The sequence below is a fragment of the Dromaius novaehollandiae genome, chromosome Z (genome assembly GCF_036370855.1).
Source record: "Dromaius novaehollandiae isolate bDroNov1 chromosome Z, bDroNov1.hap1, whole genome shotgun sequence".
NCBI classification, from domain to species: Eukaryota; Metazoa; Chordata; class Aves; order Casuariiformes; family Dromaiidae; genus Dromaius; species Dromaius novaehollandiae.
Window position 1 is genome coordinate 41,025,474 of NC_088132.1, and position 19,089 is coordinate 41,044,562.

General features: G+C 40.9%; 1 protein-coding gene across 6 annotated transcripts in view; it reads left to right on the forward strand.

Annotated features, from left to right (window-relative positions):
- The window catches only part of SEMA6A (semaphorin 6A), a 118,365-nt gene that overhangs the window by 39,595 nt on the left and 59,681 nt on the right, over nt 1–19,089 (forward strand). For all 6 annotated transcript variants that reach the window (XM_064502336.1, XM_064502337.1, XM_064502340.1 and 3 more), the window contains 2 exons: nt 12,335–12,472; nt 15,158–15,275. In XM_064502336.1, coding sequence (XP_064358406.1) covers nt 12,373–12,472; nt 15,158–15,275 — 218 coding nt within the window. In that variant the 5' untranslated portion in view covers nt 12,335–12,372. The remainder of the gene's footprint in view (nt 1–12,334; nt 12,473–15,157; nt 15,276–19,089) is intronic.

The window sequence follows — 19,089 nt, forward strand, 5'->3', positions numbered from 1 at the left end:
CTAAGAAAGAAAGAACTCAAACCAAAGTGAGACTTTCTTCAGAAAAGTAAGGACAACCTGAAATTTCACAGGAAACTTGAATATGGTATATCGACTTCTCTCACTTCAGATGAGAGACTTTGGCCAAAATCCATATGAAGTTAGCAGAATGTAACTCAGTCCTGTACCTATAAGAAGGTATGCTTTTATAAGGATTTAAGTATTAAATGTATACAGTTCTTTGTAAGGTGAAGGCTTATCGTTAGGTAAGGCAACATCATGTGTTAGCTGATGTACATGGTATGAACCGTACAGCAGGTACAGGTCTCTCTGAAGTCCAGTGGGAATCACGACTGCACAACCCAGCAAACAATGGCAGCATTTCTGCTGGTATTGCCAGAAACAAGCCAATGCCCTTTAATTGTAACTGCTGCTGTGTGATTCTGTTGTAACCTGGAGAATCACTATGCTGTGTTATGGGGAGACATAGGTTTCTGAGACGTCATTCATACATGCAGGCGTGGCTTGACATGGGGCTCCTGGACTGGACTCATGTTGAGAGCATCACACCTTGACGCCAACCTGGAGCTCTTCAGGCTTTTCCGGTTAGTTCAAGCACAGTCTGTGTATACGGCCTTCAGTCTCATTAAAAAGAGATTGGATTTTCTGATCTAATTTCTTTTGTGCTTTTTCTCTTCTATCTGCTGGCAGGAATTTGAGTCTTGGCTGTAGATCAGCTCCTGGCAGCTGATCAGCTGAATGACCACGTTATTGAGGCCAACTCAAAGTTAGAGGAAACACTCTCTGCAGCATTTGATACAAATCACATAAGTAGCAGAACTGCAGACTAAGAAATAACAGCAGCAGTTTGCCAGCTACAATGTCTTCTTCCCTGTTCCTATACAGGAATTTCTGTTCTGTCAGGCAAACTATGAAGAATTCATTTGGGTTCAAAACTACCTGGCAGACTTACAGAAATGCCATAATTGTGTGTGCCTGGTCATCGAGTGCTCATGTGGAATTCACATAGATGCACTCAGGTAATGAACCATTGCCTTTCCTGTGTTCCCCTGCTTTTAAGGATTTATAAGTTGTAGAGGAGAGAAGAAAAAGAGCAGAAACTTTGGAAAGAGATCTTGAGTTATCTGAGAAAACCCTAGTGTTTCAGACCCAAACCTAGCACGCAGAGATTGTGTGTGCATGTTTCAGTGAATGCCAAAGCAAGGAACTTCCCATTCTGGCACTGGTGGATGTAATTTCATCATCAGCATGATGCCTGAGTTCTGTTTGCTGCACGCAATTTTTAACTCTACAAAATTGGCTAGAATGTTAGTGATAACGTTTTCAGCATCAGTCATTAGTTGTGTGCTGGTGCCATGAAAATGGCTTTTCTTCCTGTATATCTCATTATTTGTTGTTGGAACCTGAGCGTAGCCAGTCATTCCTAAAATAACTGTAGAAACCATGAGCGATATAGAAATCTCTTTGTCTTACTGCTGTGTTGTGGGCTGCATAGCTGAGTCTGCCCTAGCACAGGACCTGGAAACAGACTGCTGACTCATCTGGGTGACAGTCTGGATTGGCCTTTGCTAAAACCCTGCACGTGCTACCAAAAAGGCAGAGAATATTTCCCGCAGAAGAAGAGAATGATTTTGCCTTGTTTGACCAACTAGCCCGAGAATGCATTAGAGGCTTTTGCTGTCCACAAGGAAGCTTATCCATCATGCCCCATTCAGGCAGTCATAATCTGTGGACCCGTCCTTTTGCTACACTGAACCTTTTTCTTCCCAGGTTTTCCAGAGAAATAAAACACATAATAACAGAGCTATTACTTACTTTTGTAACTTGTACTCCAGGCATCTGTCAATGCTGCTTTGACTCCCTTTCTATGCTGCTGTAATTCCATCATGCTGTGCTAAGAAGCAGGCGTGAATGAATGCGTAAGGATGCTTGTATTCTCCTGACACACATTCACCCATATACTGTAGAAGAGAGTAGTGTATTTATTTGGTGCAGTGGCTGATCTCTCTCTGAACTGTAATTTTTTTTATTTTTTCTGACCCCCACCACCTCAATTTTAAATTTGCCCTTGAAATCACATGAGATAATGTTGTGTTTTCTCTTGATAGCAGTCTCCCAGTAATTAGAGTGATCTTGCATTGTTCTATTAATTACAGGAATTGCGATTTTTATATTTAGGGGTTAATTGATGATATCTGCATGTATCGTTTTCCCTTAAAATAAATTGAATTACAGTAATTAACCTTATGTCCAGGTTAACAGACAATACTGTTCATCTCAGTAGTATTCTGGAAGTAGCTTTTTTTTTTTTTAATGTAACTATTGTCTTCTCATTTTGCCTTCTATTTTTTTCATAACCCTAAAGTGGAGAAATGAAGAGATGAGTGGAAAACATGTCATGTTGTCTTACTGAGGTGATCATTTTTTCCAAAAACGCATTCTTCCAGATAGGGTTCTTTCTTGTATTAACCTGTCCATAAAGCTGTTAAGGTTATATATGATGTAAAATTTGGGAATTTGTTGGGCATGAATCCAGGCAGAGCAGAGCTCAGAGACTGCCACTTGCAGCTAGCAATTACTAGCAAACTGCAAGAACTGGATTATTGTATGTATCATACTCATCTCAGAGGAAAAGCAAACTACATAGATTTTTCAGTCTCAGAGTCAGATTTATTTTACTCCTTTAAGGTTTCCAAAAATACCAGAAAAAAGCATTAGGCTTGATTATCAATGAAAAGTAATCACAAAAGATAAGAGATCTGTGAAATTTGTCTTGAAAGATAGAGCTCTATGAAATTTGTCTTAGCTTCTAATAAAAACCCTTTCCTGTGATATTTGAGCCTTTTAAGTTTGGGTGAATGTCTGAGTATGTAGGCACCTTTGAAGGGACATGTGTCCAAAGGAGGGAGATGTCAGAGGCAGTTCTGAAAAGTGAATATTCCCAGCTAATTTGATTGTATTCTTAGCACTCAGTGGGATTTTTTTGTGTGTTTTTTTCTTTTTTCTTTTTTTTTTTTTTTGCCACCCACTTATCTGCAGGTGCTTTTGAAACTTGCCTTGGGGAGTACATCTGTTTTCTGGACATTACTCATTTTTGCAGTAATCTCCTTCATGCTCTTCCACAAAGTGCAGAAAAAAATAAGAAAATTGATTTCATAAACAAGTTAGGGGTTAAAATTATAAATACATATCTTTGAAAGCTCTTTGCTTACCTGCAGTTTTTATCTGTCAGGCATAGACATAAATTATCATGATGAATTTTTTTGATTTCCAGAGGGGAAAACCTTTCCTTTCCTTTCACTTGTTGGAGTTCTGATGCACATTAATAAAAAAGTAAGTTTGCCTGACTGCAGTATCTCTGCATTTCCTTGTGCTGAGCAACCTTCTATAGGCCTAAATATTACTATTACCATGATTAGACTATCACACTGGGTTCTCTGGAGGTTGCTATGGAGGTAAGGCACTTTCAGGTAGTATGGAATCCATGGCTGGAATAATTAATATGTAAATGTTCATGTTCACTGCTAGCATTGTGCAGTGTTTACATCAGATTTCATCCACATTTTGAAGGGTAGGGGAGAGAGTTTGGTATTGTGTCAAACCACTTCATGCCAAAGTTGATTGGTGCCTTTTGAAAAATACTCTGACTAAAGTTATTTCACTCAGGGTAAATGAGGCTATGTTAATGAGTCAATTTTCTGCATAAATGGCTTTAGGGCCAGCACTGGCCAGACTGCACTGAAGCTAAGCAGTGCGCTCTAATTACTTAAGTGCTGACTTAAATGTAAAAATTTGCATTTCTCTTGCTGTTTTATCACATTAAAAAATAGACACTTTCACTTCAAATAAATGCGACACGTTTCCTGAAGAAAGCAGCCAGAGGCCGTCACAAAGAGACAACATCCCATTTCTTGCACAAAAAAAGAAGCAAAATTAAGTTGCTTGTGATTACGTTAAGCAGCAATTAGCTGCTCTAAACACAGCGATAAGTTCTATGGAATCCTAATTTTTCTTCAGAATTAATCTGTTCCCTTATATATCAATCTGATCTCTTACCCAGACATAAGTGCACTGGAAATTACCATTATCTTTCTGTTCAGAGGGCTGGAATCCGTTTAAATGTGTACCAACATATACCAACAGCGAAAGGAAGCATATGCTAAGTATCTGAGGGAATCTGACCTGAAGAGTTGTCTGAGCTGGAGAGATTGTTTCAGGATTCCTCCCTGATCCTAATGTTACGTTTACAGCATACGCGTGGCAGCTGAGACAGTGTCTGCAGGGCTATGTCAAACTTTTAATCAGTGACAATTGGCAAGATTGTTGAGAAAATATATCAGGCTTTATGTTTCACCTTTGTTATCTAAAAGAAAAGGAAAACAAAGGGAGGCCACGTTTCATTCCTGTTGGAGCTTTGGGTCACCTGGAGCCACATACTTTTTATTCCATCTACCAGATGAGAGAATGGAAGGTCAGTTGACTCACACTGATATTTCCCAGGCAAAGTAAGGGTCGGGAAGAGTGATAGTGTTGCTGGTAGTGTATCTGTTTTCTATATTAGAGATGGTGTTCTCTCCTGTCAGAAGGCAGTGATTGCTACGTTTGGCTCTTAAATCAATTCAGAATCTTGACAAAGGTTTGCTGAAGTCCCGCAAATAATCAGTAGAGCTATTTTTATCTCTTAAATGACTTAGGCTTTTAAAAATAATAAAGACATCTTCGTAATGACTGACCAAGCTGGTCTGTTGCTCTAGGTGGTGGGAATGATGACAGAGAGGGGTTATTTGGGCATTGCCTTTGTTCCATTCTGCAGGTTTATCACCCCAAAATAAAATTGCAAATGTTTCTGGCAGTCCTTCTCCAAGCACAGATGGCTTTCCTCCCAGTTTTGGCAAGCCTGGTTTCTGTATAAAATTGAGCAATTATTAGAAAGTGAAATATTGCCTGATATAATACCACTACTGCCGCCATCAACATCGTGACAAATGGAGCGTTCATTGTTTCTGTTGCTGTGTGAGAGGGTTTAGTGGCACTGTGTTACTCCTTCCTCTGAAATGTGTACCTTCACTATTCCTGCTAATGTATAAACAGAGGGATAGAACAGAGCAGATGCTTTAGCAAGGAACTGTGGCCATTTTCTCATTTGCGTTGGCTCTATATTTCAATGCAAATATCACTGAACAGGTGGCTGATGAGGCCCCTGTAGACTGTTTACAGTAAAGGTTACAACCAAAATCGATAGGCCTGAGATGCTTCTAATTCCATCTGGGAGATGTTCATCTTCCGTCTGACTGTTCCCTCTCTGAACAACAGCATCCTATTAATGCTGCAGTCATGGGGGATGTCTCACTCAGGTCAGCAGAAGGTTTCTCCTATTTAGGCCTCCGTTTTTTCTTTATATTTTCTTTTTGTACTGCGCTGGGACGAGCAGTGATGTTGAGCTCGACAAGACAGGTTGCCTGCATTAAGCATGCTGAGTTTTACCTACTGACTTGACACCTGCTACTGCCATTCTACAGGCCGAGGCTTATCAGTTCTGCCTGGGGGTTGTCCAGATCTTTTCAGCTTATCAGTTATTGAAGTAGGAGGTAGTAGTGTTGCGTATCATAGGTGACATTATTGTGCCTGATGTATGGCCTTGTACAATTGCAAGTGACGGGGGAGGAAGCAGGTAAGGACTCACATTTACACAAACCTGAACAAAATAAGCAAGCACCCCTGAAACTCACTTGAGAAGTACCTTGCATTTTATCTGAAATTTTATTTTAGCCACGTATTTGTGCAAAACTTAGTGGGAGGTTCCACATGGTCTGTGTATCTGGTTCGTAGAACTAGTAATAGAGTTTGCTTTGCTCTCTTTAGTGAAGATAGGTGCTGTGGCTTACTACGTAAGGCAAAATCATGCTCGTTGGTGGCTTCCCCTTGGGCCTAATCGTCACGTCTGGCGTGCAGCCCACAGCAGCTGGGCAATGAGTAAGCAGTGCTGAATCCAATTAAAATGGTAGTAAAGCATGTATAGCAGAGGGCACCCATGTATTATTCTTACAGTCAGAGAATACTCCTCAATATGCACAAAAGCTCAGAAAGAAGGTGCTTTATACGCATAATTGATTATTGTGGCGGCACCTAGAAACCCAAATCGGAGACCGAGGATCCAGTTGATAGAAATACTGCCTGTAGACCCAGCAAAAGGACAGATCCAGCACCAGAGAGCTAATAATCAATAGAGAAATAGAGTCAACAGGGCTGTAGGAGAAGTGGGAGCGTCCCTTGGTCACTGCCCCCACCTTCTGTTGTCCCTTCTCCACCCCCCTTGCCAACAGTCAGGAGAGATCCCTGGTCACTGGGTAAATTGAAAGAGTGCAAGTGTTTGCCCTGATGCACTCACACGCCAGCCTCTCTGGTGTAGGGGCCAGATACCTGGAGTGCTAGAGTGCTTTTTTGGCTGCATGAAATGAATGGCCAGCTGTAGAGACAACAGGAGCAGGACAGGAGAGGGAAAGATGAATGATGGCTGCACTGTGAGTCACAAAAAGATGTTGGAGGCTGGTAGTGATGGTGGGCACAGAGCTGGCATAAGTCTCTATGGCCACCTGCACCACCATTCAGGTGACTGAGCAGCAACCATTAGGGCGAAAAAAAAACCCCAAACCCAACAGCAACAGAAAAAGAGCTGGCCATCCCCGACATGGTCTTGCCATGTGCCAATTTGGTTGTAATGTCTGGCACTCCGTGCTGTGCCTTGCTGATAGCCACTTTTGTCTCCTGCCTTTTGAGCTCCCCAAGCACCCACTGAGCTTCTGTTCGCTCACATCTGTCCAATCCCCTCGGCACTGTTGGGTCCGGGCATTTTGCGTGATCTCTGTGAGGTGCAGCCGGGCAGGACGGTTGGGCAGCAGTTAGTCCGCCACCCAAGCAGGCACAGACAAAGGATGCTCTCCTGAACAGCTCCACTGTGCCCGCCTAACTTTCCTCTTTTTCTGGAAGCTGCAGCCTGCAGGTTGTATTCCTGTCTTTTTTGTTGCATTATTCCTAATTCCTTTCTCTGACTTTCATAGAACTGTGTCTTTCACCTTCTAGGAACTGTGAATTTAAAGGGGTAAATAGCGGTAACAATAGCGTCTTCCACTCCGAGATTTCCACAGGTTTAGCCAAAGGAGCCAAAGATGCTTGCCAGCATCGCATGGCAAATCTGCACCGTAGCAGGGAATAGAATTCAGGTTGGCCGACTGATTTCTGCGCTCTGCCTTCACCAGGACAAAGGATTTGCTGGTAGACTGAAATGTGTTTGTTTATGTATGGTTAGGTAGAGCTTGCTCTTTCAAGTCTCTTTCAATGAGACATTAACATGGGACTGGGACTTGGGTTTTTTGAATGCTCTTAAAATACTTACCACAAGAGAGTCTTAGATCTTTTTGTTACTTCTATTACACAGCTCATTCTTCTTTTTTTTAACCTCCTTGTTTATGGTTTTTTTTTTTTTTTTTTTTTTTTTTTTTTTTTTTTTTTTTTACCAGTGTAAGAAATGCTGAATGTGATGAGATGGGCTATTTTCTGAATATTTCCAGGTCAGTTCACAGACTTTTTCTCGTCATGCATTTTTCCTTATGCAGTAGTTCAAACTCACCAGACTGAAATTTTTAGTTTTCTCACTCTCTGGTTAAATACCATTCCTTCTTAATAGACGGGCAAGCTTTTTGAAGAAAGGTAGATTATTTCTACATTTTTGTAGAAACAAAGGATTTTTTTCAGTACTATAGTTATGGGTTTTTACGGCCGTTTTCTTATCTTGCTTCATGCATAACACAGACCACTGAATTTTGTCTAGTAGTTCTCACGTTAAGCTTAATTTGTGGATCAAAGTGCAGCTGTCATGTATGGACATGTGCCATCATGATTTAAAGAAAGTTTGTCATAATTATGAATAAAACAAGATCTGTCCATTACTGATGTGACTTACTGCACCATGGGAAAATTCTGACATGGTTATATACTTTGATTTTTCTGGGAATTACACTGGGTTTAGCTGGCTGTACAGTGAGGCTAAAGCAGCTAGATGGGAGGTTTGCTAACATGGAAGGACGTCTTTCCCAATAGCTATTTATAGATGCGTTTAGGCAGCCATTGCTGTTGAATGTGTTCTCAAGATTTAATCTGGCCTTACACTTTCACAGCGCTTACCAGGAAGTTGGCACTTCCCTTAAGGATTTTCCATGTAATATGTATAATCTTGCCAGAACTTACAAGCTCCAGACACAATAGCCTGGTTACTAGAAACTTGTGGCAGTAGCCATGTGAGCATTTCCGTAGCCAAGGAGCTATTCTGTGTATGCATTTCCACCCAGACTGTTACTCACTAAACGCTAAAAAGATCAGACAGGAAAAATCAGAGCTCATCATGGTGTCTTCTCATTGTCTCAGGTAACCGTGGACTTTAGAAACCGTAGAAAGCACTTGGCTCAGAAAAATCAGACCTTTCTGTTTGACTTGGAAACCATATTGGGATGGTCATTACCATCTTAGCTTCAGAAACTCCTCCATGCCGGCAACATAATTTTTAGTAAATCAAACACCACTGTGGCATGTGTGTTTGTATGTATGGAGGCTTGGAGTAATACTAATAGCAACTACATTGCGCTAGTATGCAAACATCCTACTCGGTTCTTGATTGCCTTTTGTGCCGGACTGTACAAATAGAAAAACTTACTCTCCACCCAGAGAGGTTCCCATCTAAGAAGGCAAAATTCTGATTTTCATAAAAGCCAAGGAATCATATGGTTTATTTATATTTAGTGATAAAAAGGGGGGAATATACAATCCAATTGAAGCAATCCAATTCAGAAAGAAAAGTCAGAGCACTGAGGTATCTTTCATCAAGTTGCATTTGCATTGATCACAGGAAAGCAAGAAGCAGATTTGTTGGATTTTTGAGACTTGGAAGAAATCTTACTACTCCATAAAGTCTGAGGCTAAAAGTCATTGCGTTAGGCACAGGTTATAAAACCTGCTGTAACACACTTGCAGTGCTGTATTCCAAGCGTCTACGAGTAAAAGAACCCCACTAAAAAACACACCTCTTGTCACCACTCGTGTCCTTTACGGGAGCAGTGAGCACATTTGGAACGGGAAGAATTGGCCTTCTTAGAGCCAGTTCTCTCTCAACCTGAATAGCTTAATACAAGCCAGATTGGACTTCAGTGGTTTACGATGACTGAAGCTCTCTCCTGTAATGTTGATAAGTGTTATTTGGAGATGGTACCTGTACTTGCTCAGCATCACTATCTACCCGCTTGTGCTTCATCAAATGCTGCATTTAGAAGCGCTTTTGATTAGGAAGTAGTTTCAGCACAATTTTAAGTGAGGACACTTGCATCACTCCCAGGAGCCCAAGTGGAGTTGAGGATGTGCTGAAAAGGAAGTTTGTACTAAAAATAGGTGTGACCTTCTTGAATCAGCACCTTTCTGAAATTCCACTGAAACAAAACAGGTCTTTCCACTGTTGTAAGGACAGCAAAGCTCATATTATGTTTGATAATTACCTCCTCATGAAAAGCTACCTTTGGATGCAGCTTGTGTCCTACTCTCTGTTACTTTATTGGCATAGGCATTGATACAGTTGCAGAGTCAGCTTGAAACACTGACAGGTCAAAATAGGCATGTTTTCCTTTTATTTTGTGTGAATTCCAACAATTGTATTTGCACTACAGCAACAGAGAATTAGGCTTTTTTCTCTCTTCCCTCCCTTCCTTTCCCAGAAAATACCCTTAAGAATGACAGAATTCCATATACCTAAAAACCTTTGTACTATTAATCTGTTAGGAGGCAATATGAGAGTACATTTGTTCGTTAATTTTTTTCAGGTTTAAAAGAAAAAAAAAAAAAGATCCGGTCTCTAAAGTGATAGAGTAAGCATGTTGGATGTTAATAATTTTCCTGGAGGCTGTCTCCTGTATATATTTACGTAGAGCGGTACACATGTCTGAATGAGCGGAAGAGAGTGATGGTGCAGAATTGTCCATTGGAAAAGTTTTTAAAACTCTCTAGTGGAGTGGCTGAGATTTATCTGCAGTACCTTAATGCTTTTCTCGTAGTGTACACACGTTGTTAGATAGCGGATGATGTGGTGATAGGCAGTAACAGAAAGCAGCTATTCTGCTCCAGTCTCACTGTGAGCCAAGTTTGGTTTGAATTGTCAGCCTGCAGACTGATACTGGATGAATAAGGTTTACGTGGAAGAATTGGATTGCTTGATAAGTTTCTTCCCGTTAAACTGTTGCTCTTCATCTGTATTTCAGAGAAGAATTTTGCATTGGATGGTAGTAATTGCAAGAGGGAAAGAATTAAAATCTGTTTGTATATTAAGATAAGATACTTTGTTACTTTACAGTGTACTTAGAGGAGCAAAATTTTAAAAGTAGCAAAATTATGTTTCAAAAAATGGTGTGAAGAGAATGAAATTAATCCCTTTGCTGTTTATGTCTATATCTGATATAGATAGATTTAGATCTTATCTTTAATTCAAACCCTTTGAGGGAAACTGTTTCCAAGTATTACGCTTATATCTGCTGTTTATTTCTACTTTGGGCATTCCTAAGGGCCCTAAATGAGGTTCCGCTGGGCACAGAAACAAATAGAAAGAAACAGTTTCTGCCCTAGAGAGCTCATAGTGAAGACAACATGTAAGAGGTGATTGAAGAGACAAATGGAGGAAACAGGTAAAGAAAGTGTCTGCAGGCAGGCATTGCTGTGTCAGTGGTCATACATTGCTATCAACCTAACCAGTGCTAGATGGAAACGTTTCTCCTGGGGCTTGTATGCGCTATTCTCCAGTATGTATTCTCACCTAAGATATAATAGACAGACAGTTTCTGTATTATGCTGTATTATTCTTGCTATTTTATCTTTGCCATCCTTCTGACATTGCTTAGTTAAGGGGTCATTCAGTGCCTCATATTAAATTTTATTTTTCCTGGACTCAGGCTTTGATTAATGAAAACAGAGAATAAGCCAAGTTTCCAATTTGTGTGTGTGAATAATAATAAGCAAGCACAGAGGGTAATAAATCATTAGTCCTTATGGAATGTATTGCCCTACAATGAAGTCTCTATTCCAATCCAGTTATAAGAGCTGAAATTTTATTTAAAAGCAAATATCCAATAAGGCAAATTAATTATTGTGACATCTTTAATAGGACAAATGCTGAGGAGTCAGCTGTGTCTGTGAAATTGCAAGTCAAAATGCAACACTCAAGACTTGTTAATGCTTTTTCTGGTATAGAGAAAGGAGACATAGGTGTCTAATATTAAATGGTGTTGCAGAAGGGCAAGTTAGCACTTTGTTTGCCAAATTAAGTTTCAAAGACTATGTAGGTTATGAAGTTTGACTTTCTGCCCATAAATCTTGAATGATTGACAGACTACTGTAAAATAGCTTTGTTCAAAAAGAATCTTTGGCAGGTGGCATCAAAGGTTTGAAACTCTGGAAGGGATGAAAAGGAAACCCCACTTTTACACTGATTTCCCCTGCAGATCAGTGCCTGTATGAAATTTGCCTGGGAATTATGAGCTATTTACTGTATTATGTGCTGTTTTCTTTCACTGTATCCAAAGGCCCCTGTGGTTCCTTTTATCTTCAAGATTTAGGGATTTTCTTTTGGTACATGGAATGTGAATGAGTGAATGCATCAATAGAACAAAGGGAAAAAAACATGGTTTTAGACAGTTCTGTTCACCCTTATTTTATCACAAGCTGGAGTGTTCATTTTATGGCACCTAAATTTATGGGTACATATTTTTATGGTAAAGCCCAATGACATGTTCTGCATGCTCTGTCAAGCTCTCTGTGTTTCTTCCCTTGATTCACAACTCTGCAGGATATGAATCAGTCCTGTAGTATAACCCTTAATCTCTTTCTAACATGAATAATGTAGTGTATTTTTTATTTATGTTGTGTGTCATCATCTAATTATGTCAACCTAGCCAAAGAAATGGCAGACTAAATATTTGCTGAAAAACTCTCGTCAGCTGTCAGTCAGTGCAGAAGACAAAGTTTCTTTATCGTGCACAGGCAGCTGAGACAGAAAATTCTCAGTAACACACAAATATTGAAGTCTGTCCTCAACCAAGGCATGGCACCACTGGGGCATGGGCTAAAGAGGAATTGGCCTGGCAGGGCAGTTCCTGCTTGGAAGTACAACATACCTCTTTGATTATGGTGAGAGACTTGAGGAGAAGGAAAGATCCCTTTGTTTTTCATCAGCTATTTTAGTTTTCTGTATGCATTGGTTGAAGCTGAATCGATACGAAGCATTTATGCTCTTGTTTGTCTTCCACAGGGTGAAGTGCAGAAGTAAAGTCTCCCAGCTGAACTACTATGAGGTCAGAAGCCTTGCTGCTATATTTCACACTGCTACACTTTGCTGGGGCTGGTTTCCCAGAAGATTCTGAGCCAATCAGTATTTCGCATGGCAACTGTAAGTATAAGACTCCGGAGGTCTTAATTTCCTTGGTACTGATCAGTGAACTCCCCATTAACAATATTGTATTACAGTTGCAATGAATGAAATTGTCTTTCCCAGTCTCTCCAGGTCAGCCAATTTACGTTCTCCAATATTAGTAGAAGAGCAAGACATTCTCACATTCACTTGTGGTTACTTGGTGGTGAGCTGCTTGTTCCTGAAAAACAGGAGCCTCCTCCTCAGACAGACACTTAAATAGCATAATCAAACCCAATTTTTTGTTTTATCCAGCAGCAAATGAGGGAAGTTTTGTTTCATGATCAAAGAATTCCTCACCTGATTTGTGAAAACCACGTTCTGAATAACCAGCCAAGCACCTCAGAGTATCAAGCGTAGCACACTAATGAAACCAAGCTGTGAAAACATATTTCATTGATCTAAGACAAAAAAACAAACTTATTTCTTCAAGCTCTGATGAATTCCACTTTAGCATTTGGCACTTTTGCCTAGAAAGCTTGCTGGAAATTTTGACTAAAAAAAAGCAAGAAAAAGAATCTTTTGTAACAGAATCTCTCTTCTTTCTTACTACTTACAGTACTTGGCAGACTGTCCAAATCTAGGGTAACAGACAGCTGCAAGTCAGTATTGAGATTTAGTGGCTAAGCAGGTGGAGAGCTTTCTTAGCATATGACCATGCAAAACAGGCTTAGCATAAGTGATTATTCCTCATTTACCACAGCTCAATTATGATTACTCCAAAAAAAAGTCTTCTGAGGTTCCAAGGGTTCAGATATTTTAAAGGAAGCACTTGGGTCTGTAAAAGTGTGCTAATGAGTGGTGAGTCAGCAGTGGGTGGGTAAGTTTATGTTAACATCTTACTTTGGATCAGGAGTTTGATTTTGAAGCGAATCTCCTGATGGCCCTTGCTTACTGTTCCTTGAGGTGGTCTTGGGGCATGTAAAATAGACCTTTTCAGATAACACTAAACTGAAAGACAGACTCCAGCAGCACACTTTATGTGCTCCGACTGCTGATAGGCATCCAATCCATGAGACAAGGCTAGAGCTGCTCTGAAGTAAACCCCACTGAAACATATCTAGTGTGGCTGCTGGTTCTTCAGCACCAACTTTTTCACCCTCCAGTCAGGTGATGCTAATCATCCTTGCTAATGTAGATTTAACCAGTCTTGATCCTTTTGGAGAAATGGAAGCATGGAATAACTTCTTTCTCTCCATCACAGAGTGCTGAAGTCTGCACAAATGTACAGGCCTCTACTCATGTAAGATCAGGGATTTATAAAGGAAACAGCATTGAATAGAGGAAAGCTTGAAAATTAAAACTTGGCACTTTGCATGTAAATCTTGGGCAGAAGGATTAAGCTTCTGAACAAAAATACTGGCTGAACTTTGCTAATTTGTTTCTCCAGAAATACTCAGCATCTGATTTACAGGGAGGTTACTGTTTCTACGCAGTGTTATCACCAGGCTTTCTGACACCTGGCAGTCTCAAGTGCTTTGCCCAAGCCACGCTATGAATCAGTAGTTTAACCAAGCTTAACAGGGAGAATGCTTTTAGAGGACAGTAGCTGAAAACATTGAAGCAGTATCTGAGGTTCTGAAGAAACAGACTCCTTCAAGGTAGCTCCATGTTTCTGGGAAATCATGTTGGCGGGAAAAGGCACAGGCATGGCTAGATGCTAGTCAACTGTATAATACACACATGCAGTGGTCTTGCATTTATGCTACTGCTTATCAGAGATTTGTGCTCCTCCTGTCTTCCAATTGTCTTTTTGTTTACCTAGCTTGCTCTCTAGTTTGTGCATCTAGGTGTCAAAATCATGTATACGTATTTAACAGCAAGATGGCTCCTAGACAAAAATGTTCACTCTTTTTGTGGACAGTACCCACAGATCATCTGGGGAGCACCAGCACACCTTGGGTATGTTGAGGTCTCACCAAATAAGCCATGGGAAAAAGCAAATAAATGTTCCTGCTGACTGGTTGAGTGATGGGAAAAAGCTCACTTGTTGATAGCGTGAACTCAATACAGGGCTTCCAGTCAGAATTGTCCGGTTGCCAAAAGAGCTGCAGTATCAGACTGGCTGCCAAAATAATATGCAGTGACTTTCATTTTATAAAGTTCAAGTAATGGTTACCCACAGTTTCTCAGAAATCCCCACAGCTGCTCTACAATGGCAGCCTGATCCTGTAGGAAACCCATGGAGCTGGCAGTTTATACCGAGCAGAGCCAGGGCTTTTGCTGAAACCACTACCAATCTAGTCTTTGTCGTGATTGATGGGCCACTGTAAAACAGCTTTGTCCTGCTAGATATGCTTTGGCAGCCAGAAGCCAACATTTAAACTCTGCAAGCAGTAGAAGAAAAACTGTGAGAAAGTGCTGAGTACCTGTATGCCAAGAGCTCCAGAGCAGCTTTAAGTTCTAAAAAGTCACAATTTTCATTTTCTGAAAAGGTAACGACTTTCTCCTTTACAACTGCAAGCAGAGGCTATAACCCTAAAGAACTGTTCAGCCCTCTGTGCTAGTACCTTCATGCACCAAGCTGTATTGGTGGGAGAGAAAAGGAACTGTAGTTTTGGGCGGTAGGTTGGCACTGGGATGCTCCATGTTAACATGACTTCACCTCGTGATTCTGTTTTTTAATTTGCTACTTCTTTGTGAACCTTTTTTTCCTTCCCACAGATACAAAACAGTATCCAGTGTTTGTGGGTCACAAGCCGGGACGGAACGCCACGCAGAGGCACAGGCTGGACATCCAGCTGATAATGGTCATGAACAGAACTCTCTACGTTGCTGCTAGGTTAGTAACCCTCAGTTTCTTCACTCCCTTCTTGCCCTTTTTAGAGTGAGAAGCATAAAAAATGGGTATTCTGAGCTCGTCTCAGCCAAACATTTTACTTCTGGATTTTCTCACCTTCATAGCCTGTTAATAAGGCATATTAGAAACCTTGTTAGTCAGTGAACTAAGGCTCAGTCTCGCAAAGTGCCAAGCCATTCCTTTAAGGGCTGGGTCCCTCTGCCTTCCTTTGAATCCAGGGAGAGGAGGTTGCCAAAGGAGTTGTTTAGCACCATTGTGGAGAGAGTTCATCCTCATTATCTCTTTAAGGCGCCTGTAATTTTGTTTGTGTACGCAATTAATTACATATTTTAGGGAATGATTCTGCTGGTGCACAAATGCGTGTTTGAGTAAGAGTTGTTAAACTTCAGTGTTACTGTTTTAGACACATTTTTAATATAAAATTAAAAAAAAGAAAAACATGTTTGCTGCTGTTCTTTTGATGTACTCAGGAAGGTTAATTGAATTTGGTGTCTGGATTTTTTTGGAGAGCAGATACAAACACATGCCTTTATGTAAAAATTGCATATAGAGCCAGTCATTTAGTTTGTGTAGCTCAACATAGCACTATCAGCTTCAGTGGAGCTATACTGATTTATATAGCTGCCAGCCTGACACAGATCAAACATTACCACTTCCTCTCCCTGCCTGTTCTTACCAGAGGAGGTTGACAGTCTCAGGGTGGTAGTTACCTGATGGGCATAGAATAAATGCAATAAGGACCCAGATTAATGAGGGTGAGTAGGAGCTCTTGGGCCCAGATCCTGTTTGGGACCTCCTTACAAGTTGCCCCTCCAGTAGCAGCCTATTTCGTGCCTGCTTTCTGCTCTTTCTGCTGCTGAGAAATACCCGCTTCTGCGTGTGCCACAGAGAGGCAGGCTGTTGCTGCAGATGGGAGGAGTGGCGGGTGGGATGGCCAGGAGGTGAGAGGGCACAGCTGCCAACCAGGCAGCCACTTGCCCAGCGACAGCCACCGGCCCTGTCCTCAAAGCCCTCAGCAGCTCCAGGAACTGCCTGGCTTTCTTCTCAAACAGTTACTCCCTGTGTTCTGGGCGGTTGGATGTATCTCACAGTGGGGATCTTGCCTGTTGACCTTCGCTTGGCATGAAGTAATTAGTTGCTTTCACCAGCAGAATCACTGAGTGCAATTTTTACTTGGTCACTTTTCTGAGTACTATGAAACTGCACTGCTAACTGTGCATGTGCCCAGACATTGCAGCTTTATCTGCTAAGCTCAGGTTCTTAAGGCTTTTCACATACACTAGTTTGTACTTCCTCTGTGTCACTGAGTTTTGGGTTCCCACTCACGCCAAGACAAGCTGGTTTTCCTGCCACGTTGCCCTTTCACAGTAATTACTCCCAAAAGCAACAGTAAGAGCAATACAAGTCTTGAAGCCAAGAAGGTGTGGGGATTGAGGTTTTTAAACAAAGAACATATGTTTTCTAAACACCGCCAATTTATTTTTTTCCTTTTTTCAATACTGTTTTTTCCTGACTAAGTCATCACACTGCTCCTTGCATGTGCGCTCCCTTCTCCCAGGTAGCGCAAGCCGTACTTCTTTGACATGCACAGCTTCCAGGCACAGAAGGCTCTAAAAGCTCATGTCAAATCTGGTATTCTGCAGTGCAAAGCATCCTCTCTGGAAATGACTAGCCACCTGGCCAGCCCCTAGTTTTCCCTTTTTGTCAGGTCTTGGCAAAGAGTGTGTAGACTGAATAATACATAGTTATGCAACGCAGGGCTGTGGTTTCTTTTCTTCCATGGGGTATTTGGATTCATGTTGTGAATATTTTTGTTGGCCAGGCCACTGCCAGACATCCAGACCCTCTGCATCTTCTTCCTTCTGCAGGGAACTGTTGTGGACTTGGTTCTAGGGTACAAAGAATGGGCAGTCCCACAGGGAGGGCTCTTTAGGCTTTACCTCAACTCAGTGCTTAGTATTTTTGCTACATTTAGTGTGATAATGAGCAGCAGGTGGGAGTGGAGTAGTTTGAAGGTGGTGGCAGGATTTCCTTCTTTTCATGGCTGAGTTCCCTTTGCTTTCCTTATTTGTTTTCTTTTAAATTAGCAAATTATTTGCAGCGAGAAGGTGGAAAATCTGCTTTGCAGATTTTGCACTGTTGTACTTATAGCTTGTTCCCAGACTAAAAGATTGACACAATTACAGTGTTGCAGTGCCCAAGCAATTGACTCTACAACAGGAAAAGCCAGCTAAACATTTTGGGATATGCAGCTACTGTGTGTACAAGTTATATAAAGAATGTTGATATTTGAGGGAGAATATGTATATTTGTATGTGTGTATGCATTCTAGCATAATATATAACTATGTACATGTATAAAATGATGTCTTATAATAAGAGAGGGCTTAGATACCCCTAGGAGCTAGTGACCTGCAAAAAAGAACAAAGACCTCATCTGTTTTGTTCTTAGTCAAGCACAAGAAATCTTCTTACACTTTTTTCCTTTTTTCCAAACTCTTAAGCGTATTCTATTCCACGTGTTATTGGAATCCCTGCTGGGCTGAGAAGACTATGTGATATAAGTTACAATTCAAAGGTCATTTTTATCTTTGAGTGATAAACTCCAGAAAATGAGTCATCTTTTGATAATTAGTGTGAATGAAAGTTTATAGCTGTAACACTGCATCTCCTTTAGTGGTGGTAATAAACCTAGAGACTGAAGCAAATGTGAACACAATCAAAGGTGTTTCTCAAAGAGCTTTGTAACAAGATTAATTGAAAACTGTAGTTAGTATAAATCCCTTAGCTGTCATATCAGATGTTGCTTTCATGCTGGTTTTTTAGATGTCTAAATGTAGTGATACTAAGTTAACATGTGTATCCAATTATTTGAAAAGCAGTCAAAACAGATGATTAAACATTGAGAGCTTTTTGGTTTGGGATTATTGGATATTTTTTTCTTGTTTGCTTGTTTGTTTCTTTGTTTTTTTAGAAAACCCAATACCCAGTGTTTGCTTTGCAGACAGTTTCTGTGGGGGAAGCAGGGCAAACTCAGATTTCAGAACCTCTAATAATTTATTACCGAGTGACTGGCATTGAACAAAATTTCTTTGTCTGTCAGGTTCCTCTTTTGGCCTGCGGGGTATGGGACTTCTGTACTGGCTATTACCAAATAAAATTTGGTATCACTGTGGAAAGGCTTCAGTTCATATTACAGATAGAGATATTCAACCTGTATAAACTAACTCAGCTGAAGCCTGTGAAGCCATATTGCTCTGCAATTAGAATATCTAACTTCTAGTGCATAAAGAAAAAACTGTTTTCTTTTTTCTGCTTGGAAGGGGCTCTGTCTGTCTGTCTTTCTCTCTCTCATGCATACACCCTTTTGTAAGTTCGCTATGTCTCCTCCTCCCATTGTATTGTGTGCTGGCTGCTTTTGTTCACATTATCTGTCACCTCTCATATGTATGTACAAAATGGTTTACTGAGCCCCTGAAGCATCGGAACGGTTCCCTCCTCTTTTGCAGTTACACGTTTCCAGACGTTGCACTGAGTGGCCAAGGGTCATGCACAGCCGGTGGCATTATTTAAATTCCCTTCCTCCACAAGATTATGCTATGGCAACAAAATTCAGTTCTGCTGACTGGAGGTGGGAAAAACGGAAGCCCTAGGATTAAGTCAATTTGTGTTAGAATAACTTAATTAGCAGCAAGCTGTACACATACCAGGGCTGGTAGATAGTAGGAGTTAGGCAGTAGTGGGAAAAGGAGGGCGAGGACAATCCCTTATTGTCTGCAGTTAGAGAACCTTCCCCA